This window comes from Dendrobium catenatum, unplaced genomic scaffold (assembly GCF_001605985.2).
Source record: "Dendrobium catenatum unplaced genomic scaffold, ASM160598v2 fragScaff_scaffold_847, whole genome shotgun sequence".
Lineage (NCBI taxonomy): Eukaryota > Viridiplantae > Streptophyta > Magnoliopsida > Asparagales > Orchidaceae > Dendrobium > Dendrobium catenatum.
Genome location: NW_021319309.1, coordinates 1020721 through 1040980, shown reverse-complemented (window position 1 = coordinate 1040980; position 20260 = coordinate 1020721). Strand labels below are relative to the sequence as shown.

Genomic DNA, 20260 nt, shown 5'->3' with positions numbered 1-20260 from the left:
GTGAGACGTAGCAATAATTATTTAAGTATATATATTTAATTATATAAACCATTAAGTGACCCATATATTTGAATTATTGAAATTTAATTATTTATATGAAATCCTATTGGTTCAAAAGAGATAATTTGAGCAATCCTTTATAGATCGTTTGATCAAATAACTCATATGAGTGGTTATTATAACTAATTCGTAGGAAATACCTACCGGTCATCTCTCTCTCATAATGAGGAGTTATTTTGTTTTATAGAGAATTAACTCATGAAAGAAGAAAGTGAAAGAGAAAAGAGAGATAAATCGTAGTTTGGAATTCAACGAATTCAAAATGAATCAATGTATGTTTTCTTCCGATTAAAAGCTTGTGAAAATCATCTTGTTTAAGATCTTGTGGATTTAAGATTTATGTAAAATTCATGTTTTTTGTTTCGATTTCTTTTACATTATTTATGATGCGAGTTCTTGCAAGAGTTATAACTCATAATGTATGTTGCGAGTTTTTGTAAAAGTTAAAGAACTTATTCTTATAGAAAGTTCTTGTAAGAAATTTGAGAAATCTTAATCTTACACTTTGATTACAATTTCCAATGAAAGAAATAAGGAGCTATAGGTAACTGTTTGACTGTTGTAGTACTAATCATTTGTTCTGTTAGAAGTGCTTGGTGGCAAGCTACTCTCTAGGCCACTTCTGTGGGATAGCTTTTATGAAATGTTCAGTTTAGGCTCCAGTTGACGATGTTTTGGGCTGTTTGATTACTTATTTGAGAACAATTGAGGTTTTGTTTGTTTTTTTGGTGCTTTTGTAAAAGACAATTTTAAAAAATATTAGTTCAGAAAATAGAGTTTTTTAATGGAGAAGCATATATAAAAAGCTTTTTCAAAATTGTAGAAAAATAAAAAAAAGGAGTTATTGGGAACGTGATTTGACGAACCAAAAAAAAAAAAAAAATCCTCCGTTTCCAAGCGGAAAAGACAAAAAAATGCTCAAACAAACAAAGCCTGAATAGGTTTGTATATTAGTTAAGTGGCGTGCTATCTGCTATGAAAAAACCCTCAGGGGCTGTTTGGCAACAAGTGGATTTAGTAAATCCTGTAAATCCGGATTTAGTAAATCCAAATTGTGTTAAATCCTGAAAACTGTTTGGTATGTCAAATGATAAATTCTGTTAAATCCTGAGAAACTATTTGGTAACATATATCAGGATTTATGACAGTTAAGATTATAATTTAAAGAATATATTTATAAAATTAAGATTATTGCATAAAATATAATATAACCAACTTAAGTTCATACAATATTATAAAAAAATCAATAAAGAGCAAATGACAAACTAATATTGACCAAAATGACGGATGAAATATTAAATAAGAGAATGCTTTAAATTTTTAGTTGACTTCATATATATTTTTTGGGAGATAATTTTTTTTTTATCATGATTAATTTCTTTGACTTGCAATCTAAAATAAAATACCTGTTAAATACAAGTTACTTATTAATTATTATTTACACTATCAATTATATATTTAATTATATATTTAGACTATTAATTATTTAATTAATTTACTTAATTATTAATATTTTGAATTATATTTTAATTAAGTTAATCAATAATAACGTAGACCGTCTAGGGTTTGCCTTTCATTTCTCTGTTCGGCTTCGTTGCTGTTCGGCTTCGTTGCTTCGCAGGAGGTGTAGAGATTGCACGCGTCGCTTCTTCAGTTCCTTCGCGGCTGTTCTCCTTCGACGGCTTTCCCTTCCTGTCGGATCGGAAGTTACGACATTTTGATCGGTAGCAACAACGGGAGCTTGCTGGCTGTGAAGGTAACTTTCTACCTTTCGCGCGCTTCTTCGGCCAAATCCCATAAATCCGCCGAACCGAGGGATTTAGTATATCCGGGATTTAAGCCGTAAATCCGTAAATCCGGGATTTATCCAGTCCTGGGATTTAACGCGTGCACAAAAACCGATTGGCTGGATTTAGCGTAAATCCGACTTAAATCCCACGATAAATCCGATACCAAACAGCCCCTCAGAGTAAGGAAAGGCAGAGCATTTTGTGGAAGAGTACTCTTGTTTATGTTGGCAGGTGAAAGGTTGACAGCTGGAAACAAAAATCCTATAAATTAACTCGATTGACGCAACCTAATTACTTGATTAAGCTAGTTGAAGGATTCTCATGGATTAGTCTTAAAACTGAATTTCATTTGATGCCACTGAAGGGTTGCTGTATTTTTTTCCGCAGGTATGGCACAGTGGCTGCTCCAAACCGAACAATGGCTCCGACAGGTCGAGCAGTGGGTTCGACAGCAGCCAGCTGAACAACTGTACATAGCCATTGCTGTTGTGGTCGTAGCATCAACTTTACTTATCATATGTATGATGCTCCCCATTAGACTTATCTTTTGCTTATGATTTTATATTCTTCCTCAGATATTACACTGCTGCTAGAGTGCTAGTCAACTTGCATTTCTAGAAAACTTGTATCGAAGTTTCATTCCAGTTTGCCAAGATTTGTTATCCAGTAGGTCATTAGTTATGCCAGAATATTAGGTTTCTCCTATATTTCTTTTAACTTGTTTTGGTATTAAACTGATGCAAAGATAGTTAATTTTCTTCAACCATCATTGCTATTGTGTTAGTTTTGAGTTATCACGCTGCCCATGGCATTATTTTTTTAATTATTTTCAACAAATTTCATGATTTTTGCTTCAGTTTTATGATTGGTTGTCAAAAACTTAAGTAAGTTATGCCTTTTGTTTGACCCTTGTAGTTGTTATGTGGATATCTGCAAATATTTGACCACCTTTATTTGTGCTGCTTTGCTGCTAGCCTGCTATCATCTATGAACAATTTAATATCTAATTTTCCATGGTCTGGATATGTAACACCCTTAATTCTCATTGCAGTATGCTTTGCTATTGTAAGATGCTAATCTGAACCATTACTTTAAACATCTCTAAGTTCATCGACAGAGAGAAAGGTGGTGTAATCTGCTAATCAACAGCATTTCTTTAAAGACTTCTAAGCTTATCAAATTTAAGTGAGGGAGGTAGGGAGGGGTAATTGCATGTTATTTATTATTTCTTCAAATCTTGTAGTAGGCAGGGAGGAAGAGAGTGCAAACTTGGGAAAGATGAACAAATTTCAATTATTTGTTTATGCCTTTTTCATTTCACGTCTTTTAAATTGTTTGAGAATTTTCTTTCATATCTTGTTTTTGGCAGAACTTAAGAGAGGATTTGGCATAAGTGCTTTTGGGTGAATCCTGTTTTAAAGCTTATAATTTAGATGTTGAATTTGACATTTATTTTCTTGATGGTAGTTGACTATTGACAATATTGAAATTTTGTACAGTGCATAGTGTTAACCGTTCCAAGGCTAATACTATTATAATTGCTGGGTTAAGTGGCTCCGGAAAAACCATTCTTTTCTATCAGGTATTCCTTTTCATTTTAAGCTCTGTGAGGTTGCCATTCTCTCTAGATGTATGAGGATGAAGAATTAAATAGAAAAATGCTTAATGCACATTTGCCCTCGAATATTATTTGATCATTTTTTTTAATGATTGGACATAGTCCTATTCCCAATGGATTTTCTTCTTGTCACTTTAATTATCTTCAGTCAAGATTTATGATTATTTTAATGACTGTAATCTATTACACATTAATGCACAATGCTTCATTTCAAGGTTTAAATGATTTTTTTTTGACAGGCACACAGCTTTGCCTTGGTGCAAAACTATTCTACACAAACGATGCTGTGAAATATTTTAATGTTATATTGTAACCATGAAAAATATATTATATAAATTCTATTTAGAGGTGAAAAGTCTTTTAATTTCAGTAAATGCGGTGGCAAAATGGGATATCTTGTCCTTCCACCAAGATATTCTTAAATCGCTTTCCCACTTTATTTATGCTAGTTGTTGATGATAGAAACACACTAATGATGGTGATAACAGTGCTTGAAAAATGTTCATTTTAGCTTCCTCGATCTCACTGCATTTTAACTTTTTGGCCATCATATTGTGTGTTTTATTGTAGCTTCGTGATGGGTCCTCTCATCAAGGCACTGTTACATCGATGGAACCAAATGATGGCGTGTTTGTGTTGCATTCTGAAGTAGATAAGGTAAACTTGTGATCTCTAAATGGAATTAATATATGATATCAAATATATATTTTGTCTTCAAATTCAATAATATTGGGGATAAAGCTCAGCTAAAGATAAAGAATTGTACTTGTTAAGTTTATGACGCTAAGCTACTATTGTTTTGTGACAGAAGGACAAAACAAAGCCAGTTCGTATGGTTGATGTTCCTGGGCATTCCCGTCTTAGACCAAAGCTTGATGAGTTCTTGCCTCAAGCAGCTGGCCTTATTTTTGTTGTGGATGCTTTAGATTTCTTACCAAACGTTCGAGTCGTGGCAGAGTAAGTCACAAACCTCAGCTTAAGAAATGACATTTTATAAAAGGCTCGAGAAATTTTACTAGTCTAATTGCTGCTTATGTGCAGATTTTTCTTTATTTATTTTGGATATGTTGGACCAGTCTTAATGTTTTGCATCTTATGAGAACCATTTCAAAGCATTCAACTTTCTTGGTACTAATAAATAACAACTAATCAATATGCTAGCTTTTTGCCTTTCTTGTTCAGTAGCTTTGCATTAATAAATCCAAAAGGCTTCAGGTTGCCTTATATTGTCATAGAATATTCTATTATAATGTAATGGAAATAATCTTAATACTTTGCAATTTGCATTTAAGAATTCTGTCTACGAATGAATATTCTTAAAACATATTATCGTTATTTATAACAGATATCTCTATGATATTCTAACGAAGGCAAGTATTGTAAAGAAGAAAATTCCTGTTCTCATATTGTGCAACAAAAGTGATAAGGTGACGGCTCACTCCAAAGAGTTCATCAGGAAACAACTGGAGAAGGAAATGTAAGACCATTATTTTCCTTAATGGTTTCAATAAGTGTGCGTTGAAATTTTTTAATGTTTCACCGTCCTTTGCTACCTTGTTATTATCTGAAATACTACATGCTTTCTGTTTTATCAGATTGTTCAACAGTAAATTGGAGGTTGTGGGAAAGTTTTTTTACTTCACAATATTATTTTAATATTTATCCTATCAATTTGTGCTGTACATGCTGTGTTAAACAAGAATCATACGTTCTTATTATTTGATATTGACATTGTACTGTAATAAGTTCACAGTCATCATCCAAACTATAATATTTTAGATCAATGTTTTTAAAGTGCTAAGAGCAATGCGACGCGGAAAGTTTATTCTATTGCTTTAATGTATAAAATGCAAAGCAGAGTGGTGCTTTTATGAAGTTGAGTTTTCATGAATTATAAATCATTTATGCATACATTATGTACATACAAGTCATTTAATCAACCAAACATATTCAAATAACGTAATAATTTTAGCAACTATAATGATATATTAAATATAAACAATTTAAATTGATAAAAAATTTAAAATAAATAGTACTTGTAAGATTCAACGACAAACTAGAGAACAGGAGGAGAAGTAGCGTGAAGCGAGAGTGTAAATATGAGGCATTGAGAATTAAAAACTTGTGAGCAAAAAATTCCTAATGCTAGTAGCAATAACTAACAAAAAGCACATAAACAAACTAGCGGGCGAGAGGACTTGGTGAGAACCACCAACAAGAAATGAATAGTTATAGCAAGGGAGAATAGAGAACCAATCAGCAATGACTCAATTTCTCTAAGAAATAGTGAGAAGTAAATATGTGTGTTGTTATTATTGACATATGTTAAACCGACATATGAAGTTTGAACCAGTAATTTGTTATGATTCTAAATTGAGCGCACAATGCTACAACATGATTAGACTAAACGAAAAAGTGGTGCTACATGCACGATTTGCTACAAGCTTGCACTTAAGAAGCAAGCCATCCTCGTGGCCGGCATGCCGCTTTTCCTCACTCTTAAAGTGTATTTTTAACAACACTTTCAAATTTAACCCAATAAATTGGAATGATCCAAAATTAGTAGTTTATGATGTATTTGAGCATGGATAAATATTTGAATGCCTTGTTGTGAACACACAAAGCTTAAATGGATTTACTTTGAAGCATGGAGCTCAGAGTTAGATTTATGTATCTATATTGGATAGTTGCACTATTTTCATGACATTTTTATTTTTTTCCTAGGTTAAGCAAAGTTCCACATTGATTACAAACTTGTGGCAAGCCAATAAACATTCTGTTCTACCATAATTTTCATGTTCAAAATATTGGATTGCGTTCATAAAGGTCGTAGATTGTTTTGGAATCATATAGAGTATTCTGTAGTTGTATGTAATGTACTCATGCGTGTAGCATTTTTTACAATATTACAAAAAGGTTCAAAGTGTAGAAATCTAAAGCCATATGGAGAATAACATCACAGCATTGTTGTATTACTTGTCTGCACGATACATGTGGAAGTAGCCATGGGGATATGCAAGACAAGTTCGAGGACATGTTTGTAGGTATGATGGTTATTGAGTCTGAGTTTTTTTTTTTTTTTTTTGATTGAGTCTGAGTTGGAGGAGCTACATGGGAAGATTTAGGGCATTATGTATATGGAAGACAATAGCTTGTGGAGTCCAAATGCAAGGAGATAAGGGAACTCAAGGAAGAAAACATTTGCGTTGGAGGCAATATGATTGTGGTGATCCTGCATAGCCTGATATACGGTTGGACATCTTTAAGATAAAAAGAGTTAAAAGGTGCAAGGGTAGGCATAGTGGTGGGAAATTTCTTGTGGAGCATGGAGCATTGCTTCCATGCATCAAGGATTATGGATGGAACACTTAGCATAAGCATTACATCTATAGTTTTCGATTTTGGCCTTATCGTGGTGGTGATTGGTGTTTCAAGGCGCTTCACAATGTAAGAAGATTTCTAAGGAAAATACCTTCTGTAGTTTTACCTCAAGAATGTGAAGGATGAGGTGCAGACTTAGCTCAGACTTAGCTTTTTCGGTTGGAGCATAAGGGTGTCATCCACAAATATTTGAAGTAGTTTTTAAAGTGGCATAAGGGTGTTATCCACAAATATTTGAAGTAGTTTTTAAAGTTGCCACTCTAGTTTCAATTGAGGGATGGGCTTCATGGCCCAAGTTTGAGTAGTAGAGGGCATTCAAGAGCTATCAAAGGCCATGAGATTGACCGCGCGTTCTCACTCAACCCCATAACTTGTTAACGGCGAATGGCGCGCCATGGCGCAAAGGTCCTATTTGAGCCATGACGCATGATGCACGGCGCGGCGCGCGCCATTTTGAACATGTCGCAAGTTATAAAAAAATTATAAAATAATAAGCATGAATATGAAATATCATTAAATTGAAAGATAAACTATCATAATAACAATCAAACAATGACAATACAAATAAATAATAATCCAACATAATTTCAAGTCCAATAAGTAGTCAATCTTCATACAACTAAAATATATTTAAATGAAAGCAAATAGCATTAAGAAGATAATAATATGCAATCTAACATTTATCTTAATACCTTTAATATATTTAAAAATCATAAAATATATTATCTTAAAAAAAAATAAATATAAAAAATATTTATAATTACATTTAAAAAAAATAAATGGCACGCGCTATTTTGCGCCGTGCGCCATGCGCCATGGCGCGCATGTGGCGCAAATAGCGCGCGCCATTTTGAACGTTTGCGCCGCACCATACTCATGGCGCCGTAGGTGCGACGCACCGCGCCGTGCGCCATGGCGCGCGCTATTTTGCGCCATTGACATCTATGCTCAACCCTGAAAAATCTAAGTTAGCAGATCGATTCGGGTCAACCGTTCCGATGGGTTGGGTCCGGATCTGAAGTTTTGACCCGTTTACAAAGCTCGGTCGGGTTAGGGTCAACCCGAGTCAATTTAGGGTTCGACCCAAACCTGCATCGTTGACCCATTTTGACACCCCTATGTGTGAGTGCTTAGGTTGATGAGAAATATTGATTAAGAATGAGGTGAGTCGGTAACTAGATGTAACAATTTAGCAATTCTTAGAACATATCAAGTAATTTCATGCTATGGTTTTGATGTGGGCCCCATAAGTTTAAGTTGGTAAGAATGCCTTTTATAGCGACTTGTGGCATTATATAAACCTAAGACATCATGAGGTTACTTGGTGTTTGGAATCTTGAAGAGAGTTCAATGTGTGTAGAGTTTTGTGAGGGTATTGTAGAAAGGTCCGAGTGTAGAAACTTTTAGAGCCATTTAGACAATTAATGTAGTGTGGGCTTACATATGTAATTTACATGAATCCCACTAGATGTGAGAGCTAGTAAGAGTTCTTGAATTTCTTTCATGTCTTGTATTCTTTGAGTGAGTGTATGAAAATGTTGACTTTTCTTGCATGGTTGTGAGTGTGCAAGATTAGCTGAGCTTGTGACAAAAGCATCACGCATGTCAAGGGACAAAAAATTTAAAACACATGTTGCGAAGTAAGTAATTTGATGTTTAATTTTTATTTGGGGTGATGAGTAGTAAACACCACAATAACAAGACAAGCAAGAAAGTAAAAGCGGCGGAAAAGTAAATGACACCAAGATTTAACCTGGAAAAAGCCAATATAGGGAAAAAAACCATGAAGCCACACCACACCAAGAAATCCACTATGAAAATTGGAAGAGATAAGTACATATTTCTCTTCTCTCTGGCTCTCTCCTTGCTTCTCTTCTCACATGCATTGTTCTCAATGTCTACCAACTCAAAATACAAGAAAAAATCAAGTAAAATAATACCACGGGATGCAAATCTTCAGCAAAATGGGAAAGAAAACCTTCCAATCCATCTCGCAGCGCTGCGGTGGCAGTTTGAAGCATTGCAGCACTAGAACCTCTGTCTTAATCCGCTACAACACCGTTTCTATGCTACCGCGGCGCTCTCCTCTCTGTCGTTCATTGTCGGGGTGCTTGGGAACATAGCGTCAGAGCACTCGGGTATGTATTGTCGGGGCGCTTAGGTACACAAGGCTGAGGCGTTGTATGGGAGGAAAAAATTTTCGGGTGCAAAGCACCTAAACCCAAGCAAGTAAACACGAGAAGCTTTGAGGTCTGAGACAACAATATAACCAGATTGATCAATACAATCAGATTCCACACAACAATTTTTGTTGTGATCGGTACATGTTTTGGGATTTACTCTCAACAAGCTAAACTTCAGCTAATAATAAACAAGTATTAATCAGCTCTCATCATATTTTAATGGAATTAAAATATGATTGCTACTTGCATGAGAATCTCATTGAGGAATTTGTTTACTGTTTATCTTATTGGCCAAACTACTACGTTGAGTATAACATTGTTACAATTTTATGCTTGGCTGAGTTGAATCAGTGAAATTCAGTATTGAGTGACCTATGCTAAGTAGCACATCTCCTAACAAGCCGGACGTTCCGTTTGTTCTGGCCAAGTGCAATAGCATGCTCATTACCAGTCTCTAATATAAAACAAGTTTTATGGTCATCATTCAATAGTAGATCTATTCATAACCCCCCCAGGACATTTAGCAAATTTTTAATAAAAGTGTAAAATATCACCAACAGGGAGTTCAATAAATAAACAAATTTAGATTGTTCTCAGTCTTTTCCTTTTTTTTTTTGTTTGTGTGGGGGGTAGGTGCGGGAAACTTGCACATTAGCCTTAGTGGCTAGTTGTTCAACTGTGAAAAGCCCATTTCTTCTTTTTTATGGCTTTCACTTTGCCAGTTTCACCCGCTTAATTTGACTTGGAGCCTTGCGTTTTTCTGAATCTAGTGAGCTGTACAACATAACTAAAGGCCATGTACAATATTAACAAGACTACAAGAGTGAAGTACAATATTAACAACAGTGAAGCTATCACATTTTGCCAGATCACCCACTTTCTTGTTTGCTAGGCTGCCATGATCGTTTATTTGTGCGAACTATGTTGAGTTGGTTAGCCAACTTTAGAGATCAGAAAGAGTTTGAATGATTACATTAGGAGTGTTGGAAGGTGTGAGAGGTCAAATAAAAATAGATAACGTAAAAATAGCCACACATGCAAAAAGACGAGCTAAGTTTTAAAGCTAAATCTTCGTGAGAATCAATTATTTTTCTAGTTTCCATTTAAAATTTTGCTTGATGAAATGTTCTTCCGAGTATTTTAATATTGAACTGCACAATTCATGAAGATTTTGTTTTTTTTTTCCCTCTGTTGGCATTTAATTCTGCTTTTATTATTATCATAGCGACAAACTTCGGACTTCAAGGACCGCCATTTCCACTGCTGATGTCACCAACGAGTACACTCTTGGTGTGCCAGGAGAACTCTTCAGCTTCTCTCAGTGTCAGAATCAAGTGACAGTGGCTGAAGCCTCTGGCCTCACTGGTGAGGTATCTCATGTTGAACAGTTTATCCGAGAGCATGTCAAACCCTAAAGGACGAGAAATTATTATGCGCGGAGTCCGGATACGTCCGGACTCCAATAAAAATGTGACACCTGTCTTTGTACACAGTGTGTACAACTGTGCACACTATGCAAATTATATACATAGTGTGTACAAACTTATGTATATAATATACACACTATGCACAAATTTGTACGTAGTGTGTATAAGGACATATGTCGTGTTTTTATTGGAGTTTGGACGTAACTCTACGTCCAGACTCCGCACGTAATAATTTAAACTTTGTTTATCTATTACATTGCATATGTCCATGGCCTGAGCTTTTCTTTCGTTGTGATGGATTAATGATGATGCTTTTAAGCAACTGGCTGTATTTTTTTGTTATTTGAAACAATATAAAACCATCCATTCTACCTAGTTGGCTTACAATTTGTGTCCAAGCTAACTGGGTCGGCATTGGTGGCTCTATTTATTTGATTCTACGAAGTTTTGCAGATTTAATCTGGTTTGAGAAGAATTACTTCGTTAAAATTTTAAATTGTAATTGATTTTTGCTCACAGGAAATCAAGGAAAAATAATTTTGAATCTAAGAAATTCAATTTCCTGCGACTTATTTGCCTTTTTTTTCCTGCTGGTGTATATATAGGATTACTTTTATTAAATTGATGGAATAATTTATTCAGCTCAGTCAAAATTTTGCATGATGGTGAAGATAGAAGGTTATTCTATCTGCTTAAATGGATAATAGTCTCTTACTCTATTGTATATTTGTTTATATGCACAAATCAATCTTTATAAAGGCTATCCACCTTAGAATTTGAAGTTACAGAGTAGCAGTAGAGTAGGACGTAAAGTATAACCTTCCTATCAGGGCCTGCAATTGGTGAAATTGTTCTGTGCGGATATGAATAGCATCTGAAGGTGAATCAAAATGTGCCGAGTTGCTCATTTGCTGTGTATCGGGTGACGTGACTTGTTTTGATTGGTCTCCAGACCCGATTGAGTGTTGATAGAGGCAATTTAACCTAGAATTTACACCAAATACTCATATATTTGCAAATAAAATGATGCAGTGAAAACGCTTGAGGTGGAATATTTTTACGTAGAAAAAATAAATATTTTAACTATTTTCAGCATTTTCAACAAATACAGCTACTTGATTCAAAGAAAAAAATTATATTTCATGTATCAGATTATGTAATTCATAATTTATTTTTATCCATCTTTAAAAGAGGCCAAAATTGCTCTATCTAGAGTTCTAAAATTTTTTTTGGAGTTACTAAGAGGATGATCAGAGTTTATTTGCTCAATTTTTGAAAATGTTCAACTCATTTGAGGAGTCATCATAATGTATTCAATCTATGAATTAGTAATAAAATAAAATAAAAATCTATGAATTGGTAATATTCAAATCATCTTTTATACATTATAGTTTTATTTGATTTGTATTTTAATATTAACTCAAATTGATCTTCGATCATTAATTGATCATGGTAAAATATATTAGAATAATGCTTAAAGGATATTATGAAGGGATATCAAATGGGTCAATCATAATTCAAGATAGTTTAACTATCATTGTTGCCTGACTAAGATTCTTCCAATAATCGTTTTCTGACTACAGTTCTTTCAACTTATATTGTTTGTCAACTATGGTTATGTCGACCAAACGAACATGTAAACACTAATTCTTCTAACTCCCATCATGTAATGCACTCTATATGATGTATATTTGTTTCATAAAGTCAATTCCTTCCCCCTAAAGAAAGGCCTCATTTGTAATCAAACGCAAATACTAATCGAGTCTATTCATTCAAACTGGGCCAGATCCCATGATTTTTTCCCCTTTTAGAAGTCTCAACGTAAAAACTCTAGTGTCTCTTTTGAATAGTACAATCCTTTTTTTTATTTGATTGTGTGTTGGATTTTTGTCTAAAACTTAAATGTTAAACTTTATATTTCTTTATCGTTGCGAATATTCCATGATGCAACATTAATCAATTTTAAATTTAAAAAGAAACAAACTTAAATAATTCTTGCACATACAATCTAATGAATTATCTAAGTTATATTTGTAGTATCTTTAATGGATCATATGCAAACACATACCACCATTTACCTAATTTTAAAGAAAAGTCTTCTTTTAAGGTATACATGATTGCATGCAATTCTTCAAAGATCGTTTGTGTGGATTTATTTCAAACAATGTAAATCTATAAGTATATATATTTTTTGTTCATAAATATTCATTCTTTCTGTACGATTATTACTTTAATTTATACAACTATTTTATGAAAGTTGTTAATACTGTTATGAATGCTAAGTGCTATTATAAATATTGGGCCTATAAAGTTAAATTTATCATTGTAAATCCTCCAAAATACTTCAAATCTTTTGCTCTATGATAGGTACGAACACCTGACGTAGCTATACATCCGGACGCTAATAAAATGTCGCAACGTGCTCGTACTCTTTACCGCGCGGCCCGATGACCCGACCGGGACCGGAACTCGGTATTGCTATGTATTGCTCGATATTGCTTGGCAATAATGAGAAAAATTGTTCTGTCAAGACCAATATCTAACAATACCGAGCAATAACTAGCAATATCGAGCAAAACCTAGCAAAAACGGGGTATTGCTCGGTATTGCTAGGTATTGATCTTGACAGAATGTTATTTCTCATTACCGAGCAATACCTAGCAATACTATAATCTTCATAAATTAACTGATACATAGCAATACGGAGTTCCGATTTGATCGGGTCGTCGGGCATACAGTAAAGAGTAAGTGCAGACATTTTATTGGGTTCGGGATGTAGAATTACGTCCGGACCTAATAAAAATTCTTCCGATGGACGCAAGTCGATACGCCCACGTGAAGCTTCTCGCCGCCGACTTCCTCTCCCTCGCCGTATCCTCCTCCGCTCCCCCAACCATCTCCCGCCGCGGCCGCCCCATCTACCGTGCAGAATTCGTCGGCGTCGTCGTTTCCCGTGATCGCCGGCCGAAGCTTCTCCGATTCCTCATCGACGACGGCTCTGGCTGCGTGCCTTGTGTCCTCTGGCTTAACCACGACCTGCTTTCTAAGTCATCCGTTTTCGCCTCTGGAGACGATCTCGCCGCCTCCGCTGCCAGAGATCACGCCGGGAAGGTAAACCTCGGGGTGCTAGTTAGGGTTCGAGGTCGGGTGACGGTCTTCCGTGGCGAGCTACAGATAACGGTGAAGGACGTACTCGTGGAGAGGGACCCCAACGCGGAGATCTTACACTGGTTGCAGTGTATTAAACTCGCACGCGACTGTTATGATCTGCCGCTGGCGGCCGTGACGAAAGTCTGAAATTGGGCATTTTGGGGCGTAACAACTGTTTGATGATTTGCCCAAGTGAGATTTTTGCTAAGACCCTTCTCGCCAATTTGGTTGTTTAAAATTAAAAGACAAGTTTTAAGGAACCATAATTTTGTTAATTGCATTTTTATTTTGATGTAGTTCAAATTAAAGTGATTTTTAAACTATATAAATGCATTGAAATTTTCTCATTTATGAGAATTTTAATTTTACACAGAAAATAAGTAAAAAAAATAAATCATCACTTTTAGAATATATTTTATATCTTCAAGCAAATGAGTTTTGTCGGAGTAATTCTTGAATGAGCTATACTGTTAAGTTGTTTAAACCTGCGCATTTTAATAAGCGAGTTTAAATATTGAATAATGCTTACAAATTTATGACAGGAGCTGTGGGGTGCATTGGATGAGAAAAAATTTAATTCGATTGTTTAATACTTATTAGATTCGCACCATTAGTTACTACTTCCTCTCATATTTAGGGGTGTCAATTTAGGGTCACGGGTCGGGTTCGGGTCAAACCCAGCACTATTTGGGTCAATCCGAACCCAACGCGTTTTGGCAAACATGACAGTTTTTTCGGACCCGAACCTGATCCTCTTTAGGTCCGGGTCAACCCGATCGAATGACCTGGGACCGACCAAAAATTGTTGGTTTTCAGCTCAAAAAACGGATCAATCTTCAATTTTTGGATCAAAATCGGGTAAAAAAATTGGTCAATCTCAGGTTTTCGGGTCAAAATGGGTTTTCGGGTTGAAAATGGGTTAAAATCGGGTCAATTTTGGGTTATTAGGTCAACCCGAGCCCAACGCAATTTTTGAAATTGGTCGATTTGTTGAACACGAACTTAACCCATTTTGGGTCCAGGTTGACCTTAACCCGAAATTTTTGGGTCAAATTCGAGTCGGATTTTTGAGTCGTGTCAAATATTGATACATCTACTTATACTAGGATCTATTTGGAGTGATTTATCAATTTGAGGTACACACACATAGCCACTAATAAGATCATTTACAATATCATGATCTTGCATTAGCGCTAATTCAAAATATACCTATAATTATGTCATGATTATTCGACAAGTTTTACGTTGGTGTCAACAATCTAACGTAACCCTCTACTTTTCTCATTCAGAACTTGTGACCTGACAACGGCTAAATATACCCATAATCATGATTACACAAAATGATATTTACATCATCAGAATATTATCATCAAATAGAACCAACAAGAGCACAATTTATACTCAGGTTCCTTGCCATTCTCAAAAGCTAAATACCCATGTAGATGCAATGGGGTGAGCAACAAGACTCGTTTAAATTTTCAATGCATGGAAAGGGAAAGCAATATGCATGCTTATAATTTATGCAAGTTTTCATGCAAATGATCATGTATGTATGACACCGTATGAAAAGAATAATTTATGCATTATGTATTGTGTATGACATTTCACCTCAACATAACAAGTTGTATGTCATGCCATGCCTCATAATTGGCAAGGATGTCACTAAGCAAGTAAATATGTATAACAGGTAAATAATAAACATTATGTGTTTTAAATATGTATAATAATAATGATAAATATGTATAATGATGATGATGATGATGATGTGATTAATCATTTCAATATGTACTCATGTTGGTAAAGTATTGGTGAATCATTAACAATAATTTTATCTTAATCACCTAGGAGAATTCCCACAATCATAACATGCTTGTCATTCTTTTTACCCGTTTGCCACTAGCATACACCATTGTCTTGCAATATCTTTAAAAAATCTCAAAAAAATATGCATAATATTGTTCACTACCTTTATATAGCAAAAATGATTCATAAAATAGACATAAGATGACTCCAAAATGATTAAGGGATTATTTGGCTTGAAGTAGAAGCAGTGTAAAATATTTCAAATACATGATTTTGAAAATTTTGGTATTTGGACTAAAGTAAAAGAAGATAGAGTAAAATTTTTATGTATTTTTATATTCACCCTCTAGTTTAATTTTGGTGTATTTGAGAATCGTTATATTGGCTGATTTTCAAATACAATGTAAATTCTTTGTTGTCCACATAAGCCTTCGCCGCCGCCACAACTCTCTCCCACTGTCCGTCGACCACTAGCCATTATCACCATTGGGCTTTTTACTACATTTATTTTACGTCAAATAAAAAATTAAAAAAAAAAACTTTAATTAATTTTACACTTGTCTGAATATTGTAAATACACAACATTTTTTTACACTTTATTCTAATTTTCTTTGTATTTTGTTTTCATCCAACTAAACAACCCCTAATTGTGCTTGTTGGCTCCTAGTTGCCAAGTTTGAATCAAATTGAATTAGGGCTTCTTATTGGAAATATCCCCTTCGTCAAAGCAATCAGAATTCGATTCAGCGACCACTTAGAAAGCTTCAAAACTTCATTGTGCAGATTTCAATGAAGATAGCTGGGAAAATAATAAAAATCATACATACCAAAGCGAAATAATGCTATAACAGTCCAATTTTTTCAGACCAAATTCAGTCCGAATCCCTAGAAATATTAAAAAATGACACCTCATAATCAGACGGGCTAATTCATGAGAAATTATTCTGTGCAAACTACGAATGTATAGAATCGTCCGGATGTTACATATGAACTTACTGTGTCATTCCATATATAGCATCCGGACGATCCTTTTAAGTTCGGAGTCCGCACATAATAATTTCCCCTAATTCAGGCTATAAATTATCACTAGTCAAAATTGATGAAAACCACAAGACACCGGACTGGTCCTAATGAGCAAGAAAAAGCAATCTTGTCCTCCCTGTACAGGATTCAAAGCACTTCTTATATGAGGCAAGCTCTGTTCTGAATTTTCAAGTGAGAATGTTCAATTTATCAGTATAAAGTGGAAAAGGCTTTACAATAGACAAGCTTTGAAACCCTTATCCAATTCTTTAGCATTGAGATTCTTCCCTATAAATACAATTTTGTTGATTCTTGCTTCCTCTGAACCCCATAATCTATCAGGAGAACCTTGGAAGATATCATGAACTCCCTGCATCAAATGCACAGGATGGGTTGTGAGAAACCTTATAATATGCGTGGAGAAAAACAAAGATCAATTATAATGGCATGGGCATCTTAATGCGGACTAGGAGTCCCTGTTCAAGCAGTAAAGAAAGAGCAAGTAAGTTCATGCATGAGTTCAAAAATAATAATTGAAAAATTTGTCATTCTGAATGAATTTGTTAATTTCTAACTTCAATATGGTGGGAAGTTAAAATATGCATGAACAAAATGAGCTGCCCGAAGGAAAGAACACAAATTGTTTGGATTAAAGTTTATTTACTGCAAAAATAAAGCAAGACTCTAAAGCGTCGGTCGCGGGTATAGTGGCATGGGTGACCCGGTAGGTCGGCCGGGGTTTACGGACCGCCAAGCACGTTCGGCGATGCCGGGCGTGGCAGTGGACGGTTCCTCGTCACAAAAAAAAAAATGTTGCACAATCTCCTACAACCTTAATTCCATGTGTTCTTGTGTTACCCTAGGCTACGATATTATGATGTGAAATCTCTGAGCCCAAATGTAGTGCCTAGTGGTGGACCTCACATAAGCAACCAACTTGAGTGAACTCCTTTGTGTCCTTACCTATTCGTACAAAGCCTCTGCACTCTGCACCCTGGCAGCACTCTTACCCATCCAGATTGCTCGTTTCGAGTCCACATTGCTATTTCACTTGCAAAAAAAGGAACATGATCTTTCCTGCCAAACGCACCGATAATTCCTACCAATCCATTACACCAAGAAAGATGAGCAAGAAAACAACGACCATAACACTCCATGTTGACCACGATTCAATCCATGCCAAAGATGCAATCTTAAGATATCTTCCTTACTACCTCCATCAAAACCTAAAAGTCAAGACTAAAGAAGAAGTTGGTTTGCTAAAAGAATATATAGAATCCTTGTTTCTTAGATAAGCTATCAAATGACCATTGATATTAACGAGACCAAAGACTATCCTTAGCACCATCAATCATAAATCCAACTAGAGTTATGCTTCACTCTATTCATCTTTGATACAACCAAAGTTATCTTCTCTCTAAGTAGGAAATAAGATTTTGTAAAAATTTTAAATTTTATATTATTAAAATACCCTCATTTTAACATCCTACATTAACATTAACTTATATTGTCACTTTTGATGGCAGGATTATTTTGGCAACTATTTAAGAAGAACTCTCAGGAACTAAATTAGATTTTTCATATAGACCAAGACTCGAATAGCCCCCGACAAATAATAAAAGAGTGCATTTTGGTCCTTTTCCATAATGAAAAATCAATAACTTGCATATTTTGTCCTAAATAGCAAAACTTTTAATTAAATTGTAGAATGAAAAAAAGAAGCATTAAAGAAGTAGCACTGACGCAGTACAAAACAATAAGTCAAAGATTATTTCTGTTACTTTAGAATAATTTGTGATTTATTTTAATTTTTATATTTAATTATTAGTAATATAGCTTATGATTAAGATTATAGAATTATTGATTAAATTTTGAAATCATATCTCCTATCTATCTCTCTCCCATAACATTCAAGCTTTCTCTATCCTCCTGCTACCCAATAACCTTCTCATGGGAAATTGAATCTCAGGCTTCAGCTCTTATCCCTGTTACAGTACAATGCTACTGTAGTAATTGGTCCTCTTCAAGGTAGAATTTGATTCCAAAAGCAAATTTGAGAAGAGAAAGAAATCAAAAGCCCATCATCACATTGAAATAAATTCAATTCTTCTTCTACATCAATTAACATCAAAGCCGAATTTTTTACGGTAATTATATTTAAACCTTTGCTTATAACCATTTTGAATTTCTCCCATCAATTAAGTGACATTAGTAAAGCCAAGAAAGTTGGTGGGTATAAGATGAATAGATTATGCCTAGAAAATGCATCATAAACATAAAAATTTGCCTAGGGAATTATAATTTTTTTATTAATTTAGTTTGTAATCGTCATTATGAATTCATTAACATGTTCCAAAAGAAATAGATGCAGCGGTAGCCAACAACCACATGCAATAAGAGCCTTTGAATTACGAAGAATAACCCAAAGAAATCATATCATGAGCAAGAGATATATGATAATTCTCACTCATAATTGAACAAAGCCCAACTACCATAAAATTGGAAAAATTGTCAGCCAGAAACCCTAACAACGACAAAAGCCACATTAATATTTTCACAGTACAAACCTGAAAAACAAATCTTTCTTCCATGCCTTCCACAGAAAGAATACCTTTCATACGATATATGTCATCACTTCGTTCCATTAATAAAGTGCCCAACCACATGTTTGCCTGTATCCAATGTGAAGTTGTGGCTCAATAAAATAAAATAACCCCGTAAGGTACAACATCAGTGGAGTAGAATAGAAAGACTAATTTATGTTTACTTATCTTGATTATGAAAAGATAACACACTCATATAAAGAAAAACAAAAATAAGAACCTTGTTGAGGTCGAGGCTCCCTTCACAAACAATGCTTACAGAAGAAACACCAGGATCATGAACATGGTCATGCTCGTGATTATCTGCAAGTTGAAGTGAAATAAGATAAGTAAATTAAAGCATTAAAAAGTGATGAACTGCACAATTAGCACACCTGAGAGGATATATATAATAATACTATTATGGAAAAAATCAACGCCAGCAATCATGCAGTAATTAGGAAGACATAAAGATTAGAAACAATTCCCTAGAGGGAACAAATAAATGGTTAGATATATAATAATCTAGTTTATTTGTTTTCTACGATAAAATTTCATTACTAGTGAAGAAAAATATTACATGAAGAAGCAATTGCAAAAATTTTCCTACAGAAAGGTAACGCAACAAAATAAATTGGATCAAAATAATATGTAAGCTGAGAGAGTATTTTTGGTCCAAAAGAAGAGTGGTAGGCCTACAATCAAGCACTTGCTAGGTCAAGAATGTCAAAGTCATTAATAGTGTTATTTTGAATGGTTTGAAATCTAGCAAACATGGGAGAATAACGAAGAATGTTTTTCCTATTTGTGCTTTCACAAGAAAACAGAAGCTGGAAACTTTTATCCGCTAAACTAAGAATACTTTTCATATAATCTTAAGAATGAACATAGCTTGAATCATCAACCACCTCCGCATAAGAATAATCATGAATAGCATTAGGAAACAATATAAAAATGCCAAAGAAAGGAATGAAAGTAAAAGTAATTGAATGGTCCCTCAATGGATCAAAAGTTAGCTTTACAAGAAATGACTCTTGAAGTATCAATGTGCCCAGCAACCATATGTGAAGACACCAAAGATGGGGTAACAAGTGGAATATTGACATCCAACAAAACAGCAACAACTAGGAAAGGCACATACTCAATGGAGGAGGACAAAGTAGGTTCTACGATACAAGAATATTCCATGGGAATTGAAGGAACAACTGCTATCATCTTCAAATAAATTGACCATTAATATTAA

The 20260-nt window shown here is 34.6% G+C and overlaps 3 protein-coding genes across 3 annotated transcripts in view; 2 read left to right on the top strand and 1 right to left on the bottom strand.

The window, feature by feature from the left end:
* The first annotated feature begins 1612 nt into the window (after positions 1 to 1612).
* On the top strand, positions 1613 to 10934 carry LOC110104022 (signal recognition particle receptor subunit beta-like). Its single transcript, XM_020832956.2, has 7 exons — positions 1613 to 1816; positions 2238 to 2369; positions 3350 to 3432; positions 4039 to 4125; positions 4277 to 4425; positions 4814 to 4945; positions 10258 to 10934. The coding sequence occupies exons 2-7, from the start codon at positions 2240 to 2242 to the stop codon at positions 10445 to 10447; spliced, it is 771 nt and encodes a 256-aa protein (XP_020688615.1). The 5' UTR covers positions 1613 to 1816; positions 2238 to 2239; the 3' UTR covers positions 10448 to 10934.
* Positions 10935 to 13213: 2279 nt separating this feature from the next.
* Positions 13214 to 13917, top strand: LOC110104030 (CST complex subunit STN1). Its single transcript, XM_020832965.2, has one exon. It carries the CDS (start codon positions 13271 to 13273, stop codon positions 13754 to 13756), a length of 486 nt encoding a protein of 161 aa, XP_020688624.1. The 5' UTR covers positions 13214 to 13270; the 3' UTR covers positions 13757 to 13917.
* A 2626-nt stretch (positions 13918 to 16543) lies between these two features.
* LOC110104010 (P-loop guanosine triphosphatase YjiA) overlaps positions 16544 to 20260 on the bottom strand; it is a 31486-nt gene continuing 27769 nt past the window's right edge. The window contains exons 8-10 of the mRNA XM_020832939.2: positions 19259 to 19341; positions 19003 to 19107; positions 16544 to 16805 (exon numbers count right to left, since the gene is read on the bottom strand). Of these exons, the coding sequence (XP_020688598.1) occupies positions 16668 to 16805; positions 19003 to 19107; positions 19259 to 19341 (326 nt within the window). The 3' untranslated portion in view covers positions 16544 to 16667. The remainder of the gene's footprint in view (positions 16806 to 19002; positions 19108 to 19258; positions 19342 to 20260) is intronic.